This window comes from Leguminivora glycinivorella, chromosome Z (assembly GCF_023078275.1).
Source record: "Leguminivora glycinivorella isolate SPB_JAAS2020 chromosome Z, LegGlyc_1.1, whole genome shotgun sequence".
Classification (NCBI taxonomy): domain Eukaryota; kingdom Metazoa; phylum Arthropoda; class Insecta; order Lepidoptera; family Tortricidae; genus Leguminivora; species Leguminivora glycinivorella.
Genome location: NC_062998.1, coordinates 34,747,325 through 34,755,001, shown reverse-complemented (window position 1 = coordinate 34,755,001; position 7,677 = coordinate 34,747,325). Strand labels below are relative to the sequence as shown.

The following is a 7,677-nucleotide window of genomic DNA, read 5'->3' as shown; positions in this document are numbered from 1 at the left end:
AGATGATTCAATTATTTTTTGGCCCGATTACGGCTCTAAAACTGATGGGCCCGACTACAGGCAGCAAGGATGGTGTCTACTTAAAAATAAAGATTCTCAAGCTTTAGATCCGGTGTATTGGATAAAGCTATTGTTAGAATTATCGCTTGAGAGAAGAAAAGAAAGTATAAAAAACTTATTCATTAGCATATGTGGGACACCTAAACCAGCTTCTAAAACGATGATTGCAAATTGGATTAAGTCTATACTTATAGCAGCAGGAATTAATGCTACACCAGGAAGCATAAGATCAGCAGTTGCATCGAAAACCTGGATTGAAAATTGTCCTCTCGATGAGATCTTGCAGAGAGGAAATTGGCGATCCCACAACACTTTCATGAACCACTATAAAAGAGTAGTTAAGGAAAGTGATTTCAGTACATCAAGTGCAGTGACTAGATTGTTTAAAGTGATAAATTAAAATAAGGTTCAGTGACTAGATTAACTATAAATAAGTGACTAGATTGTTTAATCGGATAAGATTATCATGTAATTATTTTCTGATTTGGAAATATAAATAAATAAACAATGTGTTGTGATTAATCATTTATTTTATTTATTAACACCTAGTACCTCCTGATCCTAACTATAATAAAGTACTCCTTTACCATAAAAATGTCTAGTATAGTGACAAATAAATATGTTTTAATATTTCACCACAGGTACATTCAATTTCATTCCTGAAGTCACATTGGCTTCTTATCACACCAGGCGATAACAAACAGGTCTCATTATAATGTAAGGTTTTGAATAACGGTACAGGATTTAATGACAGCGTTTTACCTACCAATAAAACGCTTATTAAATACTTACCTTATTCAAAACCTTACATACAAGCTCTGCCTGGTTTTACTTAAAAAATAATAGCTTATGAGACACAATGAGGTATCCAGATTTCAAACTGCTTTTATAAAGACTTGAAATCAGCTGCCTGGTGTTGCCAGACTATAAAAAGTAGACGTTTTAAGGGTAACAGTCATGGGGATGACCGCCTCCGGCACGAAAAACGAGCGCTGCTCTCATTATAATGTAAGGTTTTGAATAAGGTAAGTATTTAATAAGCGTTTTATTGGTAGGTAAAACGCTGTCATTTCTAAGTTTCAAGTGAAATAATTAATTTATGATAAATTAAATGAAGAATTGATTTTCTTTTGACCTGAATTATAATTATTTTGATTTTAAATCGTGTTTGCATATCGCTAACCGTCTGCCATTGCTGGCTTGAAGGTTCCGCCACCAAGCCATAAAATAGAATTAAATAAAATCCGCCATTGTAGGGTCACAGCCGGTCTTCAGTGAGGCTCTCTCTGTTTCTATTACTACTCTATGACATACATAAAAACGCCTGTATCCCATAAGGGGTAGGCAGAGCGCATGCAACTACTAAAGCGTCAGTGCCACTTTTGGCAAATAAGGAGTTGAAAGAAAACGAAACTGTGATAGTACAAATTAATTATGCCTATTATGAACATTACATTTTATAATGAAATGCCCTTTTATTTAAAAAATAAACTGGTCAAATCACAACTTCAAATAAACGAAGTTTGCCGCATTATTATTTAGAAATGTAACATTTAAGTTATTAAAATAATCTTTCATTAGGTATTTAATACATTATTTGACGCTTGACATTATACCTACAGTGATCTACTCAAGATGTACAAATTAGTTTTGTGAGAGAAAAGACGGTAGACGATACCCGATGTGAAGAGACTGACGAGTTTTATGAAGCTACCCGACATAAATCATCTTCAGTTTAAACACGGCGAATAACGGTCACCCTGGCCGTGACTCGTGCCTGCAGGTTATAGTGCAATAACATTTATAAAACAAGAATAAGATAACCAAACAACAAGTGTTCATAGAAGCTGTGTAAGGTGATTTCACTGAAGTCGAATATGGATAAATACCAAGACAAAGAAAATGTAAAAGTGAAAACAAGGATTCCTTTACCATTGCCACCCCTGCCAGCTCTGCCAAACCACTTGCTTAAAAAAATAAGCGAGAGACCCCCATTGAATACATTAGCTGGCCCTAATGGACTCAGTCAAAATGTGCCCTCTAGTTTGCTTTGCGTGGCTGGACCAAGCAATGCAAAAAACAAAAGCATCGTGGATAGACTGAAAAGTCCTTTTCAAATTGACACAAAATTCGTAACAATGCAACGGGGATGTGAATATTTGGACTTTAATTTTGTTGCTTACCAAGATGATAAGCGAAGAGTTTCAGAGCCAACTGTCATTACTGTTAGCAGTGATGAGGAAAATGAATCAAATGAAAAGGAAATATATTTCACTGATAAAGACAGCCTTGCTAATAAGAGGCGGATGTCAGCAAGCACTCCGGCCCTTAACACATTAGTTCCAGCCAGGGTGAAGAATATCAAGCGAAGCTTAAAGAGACCTCATAGTAGGGAACTGCAAGGGTTAACGCCGCTGGAAAATCGGGAAAAGGTGGATGATAGAGTGAAACGGAGACTGAATTTCAATCAGACAGTTAGAGAGAGGATGCAGACACCTGATTTATGTACGTAGCATAACCTAATCACAAAATTAATATTAAAAAAAAAAAAAACCCCGACCGCGATATAGTGGACCGATTTCCATGAGACATGGCTAAGAACACTCCCGACTAATTCAGCTTTCAAACAAAAAAAACTAAATCTAAATCGGTTTATCCGTTTGGGAGCTACGATGTCACAGACAGAAACACACACAGACAGACAGACAGACACGTCAAATGTATAACACCCCGTCGTTTTTGCGTCGGGGGTTAAAAATGATTAATAACAATTTTTTTTAAACTTTTTCCTATTTAGATCATTTGGATTTCTATTAAAATCATATTGTGTTATTTTATTTACAGCACTGAAATCATACATGGCTAATATGGACAGAGATTACGCAGGTGAAATTCTATCATATCTTCTACAAGCCGAGAGGAAAACAGCGGCGCTCCCGCGGGTGAAGAGTGAGACGAGAGCTGGCGTTATCATCTGGCTGATGAAAATAAATGTATGTGTCATATAATTTCCTATCTAAATACAATGAGCCCGATAGGGACATGTTATAAACCTAAATATGTAAATGCAATGTACTAAGAAAACGTGACCAGCACCGGTAGCATGGTCGCGCGATAGACGATAAAATATCAGGCCGTCCCTATCGCACTATTAGTAAGTGCGATAGGGACGGCCAGATGTTTTATCATTTATCGCGCGACCATAATTGCCTGCCAGGGTACGTAGCCGAATGACACAAACGCTCACGAAACGGTCACGAAACGAAACACTCGTAGATATCTATCTCTATCGCTCTTGCGTATGGGCGCGACAGATCCAGACTACCTTTAGCGGCGTTTCGTTTTCGTTTTGCGTCGCAGAAATGCCATTCGGCTACGGCAAGTGGGCAGGCCTCCAGTTGGCCGCGGCTGTAAACGAACCAGCGTCCATTGCTATCGCGGTGCTGATTCAGATTTACACATCTTGTGATGGTTTTGATTTCGATCTTGGTGATTATGATTAGTGTAATATGGATTGAATTATTTGCTCCAAAATCAAGATTAACGCTAAACACCAAAATGATCTTCAAGGTCTTAATAAAGCTATATTATAATGTTGTCTTCGGTTACCGCGATAGTTACTCATGAAATAAAACTATGGAAACGGATTTAAAGGTCGGGATGAATTTTAAATTCATTATACGCGATTTAATCCGTTTCCATAGTTTTATTTCTATATCAAATGATTAAATTAGATATTTGATAAATAATCCATTTTGTAGTTAAAACTACGAACCTATTATTGTTTGACGAGTAACTAAGTTCGAGTTTACTTCCATAATGATATTGTCATTGACAATCGAATTCAACCTAGGGCGTAGACGGCAACCCAGCCACCATTCAAACTGCGGTGTGGTACCTGGACGCCGTGCTGGCCACCGGCAACGTGACGCTAGAGAATATGCAGCTAGTGGCCGCAGCAGCGTACTGGATAGCGACCAAGCACCACGGCCCGCTGACTCCTGCGTCCAAGCTTGTCAAATACGCCAACCATGCCTTTACGCACCAGAGGCTGTTGGAAGCGGAGAAAGTAATATTGGCTAGATTGGTATGTACCTATACTACATATATACTTCTGAAAAACAGAACCCTTATAGGACCAGTTTCTTGATCATGGGCATAAGACGCTGGAGAACATACAACTGATTCTCGCGGCGGCCTACTGGATTGTGACCAAGCCCCACGGGCCGCTGACTCCTGCGTCCAAGCTTGTCAAATACGCCAACCACAGAACTAAATCTTGATATAGTTCTGTGACGCCAACCATGCCTTTACGCACCAGAGGCTACTGGAAGCGGAGAAAGTCATATTGGCTAGATTGGTATGTATCCTGATTTTTTAGGGTTCCGTAGTCAACTAGGAACCCTTATAGTTTCGCCATGTCTGTCTGTCCGTCCGTCCGTCCGTCCGTCCGTCCGTCCGTCCGTCCGTCCGTCCGTCCGTCCGTCCGTCCGTCCGTCCGTCCGTCCGTCCGTCCGCGGATAATCTCAGTAACCGTTAGCACTAGAAAGCTGAAATTTGGTACCAATATGTATATCAATCACGCCAACAAAGTGCAAAAATAAAAAATGGGAAATTTTTGTTTATTAGGGTACCCCCCCTACATGCAAAGTGGGGGCTGATATTTTTTTCATTCCAACCCCAACGTGTGATATATTGTTGGATAGGTATTTAAAAATGAATAAGGGTTTACTAAAATCATTTTTTGATAATGTTAATACTTTCGGAAATAATCGCTCTTAAAGGAAAAAAAAGTGCGTCCCCCCCCTCTAACTTTTGAACCATATGTTTAAAAAATATGAAAAAAATCACCAAAGTAGAACTTTGTAAAGACTTTCTAGGAAAATTGTTTTGAACTTGATAGGTTCAGTAGTTTTTGAGAAAAATACGAAAAACTACGGAACCCTACACTGAGCGTGGCCCGACACGCTCTTGGCCGGTTTTTTTATGAGTTCCGTGAAGTTTGTTTGATCAGTGTTCTGAAAAGGTTGCAAGTTAAAATCTGTTTTTGTTAATGGATTTTAATTTTTCAAATAATACAAAAAAAAATACCTTTCTCACTGACGTAATGCACTAAACCCTGATCCGTCCTTAACACAACATCAACAAACGTCACCTTATTTTATCAGTTTATTATAGTTATAAAATGTACTCTTTGTTTTGTACAGAAATTTCCTCTCCTACCAGTAGTGCCCCAAGACTACATCTGGTACTTCGCGTGGTGGTGCAACCATGAGCGGCCCGGCGAGATCGAGGTGGCCACCACGTTCCTCTGCCTCTGCGGGCTGATGGTGAACAAGAGCCTCTGCTCGGAGTACCCGTCCGTCGTGGCCGCAGCTTCCGTGAGGAATGCACTGTTGTTGCTGAAGAAGAAGGAGCTGATACCGAGACTACAGAAATGTCCAGCGTAAGTGGAAATTCATATTTTTCTATCATGATCACCTTAAACTATAATCTGGCACATACGAGATACCAAAATAATTATGGATCGGTCTAAAATGATTAAATTAATGATTATTTAAAACAGTGAGTAGGTATTCATGGAAGAATATATACAGCTGTTAAACCATTTGAACTCAACATGGTAGGGAATCCCCTTGTTGATGTTGGAGGGGATCCCCTTAAATGACGAGGGCTTCACTTTACGCATTATCGCCGAAAAAGGAAATTTAATGTGTGTTTATCAGCGTTTCGCCTCACTGTGGCAACCTTTAAAGTTTATGTAAATTGTTGATACTATAAATTATTTGAATATTTGTAGGGTGCTAAATCTAGGATTTTAATTAAATTTTATAAGACTCGGTTGAGTTGGCTGAAAGTAGTCGCTCAAGACCGTAACATAAAGTGAATTGTTCTGAGAGCCCTATGTCCCTATAAAGGATAACAGAAATGTATCATCATGAGGGTACCTACCAGTAAAGTTGTAGCAATTGTCTTATTCGTCTATTTTTCCTTTGGTTTTAGATACGTAGCAGCCAAAAAAAAGGCCGCGAACTTATCGCACATATGTGCCATCCTCCGCCACGCGGTGCGCGTAGTGGGCGCAAAGAACTACAGCTACAAGTTCATATTCGAGCAGTACGGAATGCCGCCCAAGTATATCGCGCAGACCATCGTGAGCTCGGCCAACGAGCTCGCTGTCATGGACACTTTGAATACCGCTGTCATATTTTGAAGGGTTCACCGGGTGGGCCCTGTAACAAAAGCCAAAAATTTTGCTGTAGGCTCCTTAAACTGACCAACATTTGTTCAGCGACTTTCAAAAATGTTGAAGTGTTAATTTATATTATTTTCATACAAAATAAATATTATCTTCACGTAATTACGCCATTATTGTTGTCATTGTCGTTGTCTGTCACGCTTTAGACAAAATTAGTAATACATTACCTCTTAGTAAAAACTTTCTTAAGGGTAATAAAATCAAAATACACGTTATTTTTAAAAGTCGCAGAACAAATGTTGGTCTGTGGAGTATACTAGTAGGCTACAGTTATTTTTCTTGCTTTTGTTACAGGGCGCACTCTTGTGGAATGAACTGCACTTGTATTTATGGTTAAAGATTTACTTTTATCCGTAACATCGCTCACATACATATTAAACATGAATGATTAGACATGTCTCTAAATGGTTATTCAATTAATGTTAATTAGTTTGTTTTTAATTAGTCATTCTCGGTAGGTAGTAATTTAATTCAAACATTTTGCTAAATTAATTAATTCGTTGTTTGGTGAAAAAATATACTTATTGTTTTTTCATTGTTCAAAATCATTCTACACAACATATTTAAAAATGATGTAATATTTAAATATAAAACTCGTAATGCATAGATCCGCATAGTTACTAGTATAGTTGTAATTTTATTATAGGGTGTTTAAATGTGACGTAATTACGTATTGCACAGTTGGACTTTGATTGATTAGCAACTAATTAATGACGTATTAAATTAGTTTATTATATGTATGAAATTAAATTATATATGTGACTTTATTTGTTATTGTATCTTGAATAATTGTTACATTGCCGTTAAAGAGATGCTCACAGTTGCTAGTTGTTTTGAAAAGTAGACATTAATAATGAGCTTAATTGTAAATATGTATTAGCCTAATCTGACTTTAATATTAACCATACTTAACTTTCACAAAAAAAACTATGCATTTTAATTCTATGACTAATCATGATAAAATTTATAAAACTCTGACATTCTTAATACACGACACTAGATGTAACATACTTAATAGTAATTGATCAAACCGATTTCAATGTTTTTTAACTTTAATTAAGAGGATATTGAGGGTTATCTGACTTATAAAATAAATCTTTTTTTTGCGTGGATACGTGTAAGTTTAATTTGGATAGTAAGCACCACAATGAAATTAATAATTAAATTAAAGATTTTAAAAGGATATTATTTACTTTTATTGATCACTCGTAGGACTGTATGACGGCGATGAGACTTGAAATCGCGATTTTTTTTAAACTTGCCAGTTAAAAAGGTAAATAGCCACGTGCTAATATACTTCCTCCCCCCCCCCCTCCTCCCTCCCACCTTGCACTCATAAAATGTCATTCAATTTTGGA

The 7,677-nt window shown here is 37.5% G+C and overlaps 1 protein-coding gene across 1 annotated transcript; it reads left to right on the top strand.

The window, feature by feature from the left end:
- The first annotated feature begins 1,189 nt into the window (after positions 1-1,189).
- On the top strand, positions 1,190-7,295 carry LOC125241730. Its single transcript, XM_048150338.1, has 5 exons — positions 1,190-2,565; positions 2,905-3,053; positions 3,914-4,147; positions 5,268-5,506; positions 6,064-7,295. Exons 1-5 carry the CDS (start codon positions 1,938-1,940, stop codon positions 6,272-6,274), a joined length of 1,461 nt encoding a protein of 486 aa, XP_048006295.1. The 5' UTR covers positions 1,190-1,937; the 3' UTR covers positions 6,275-7,295.
- The last annotated feature ends 382 nt before the right edge of the window (positions 7,296-7,677 follow it).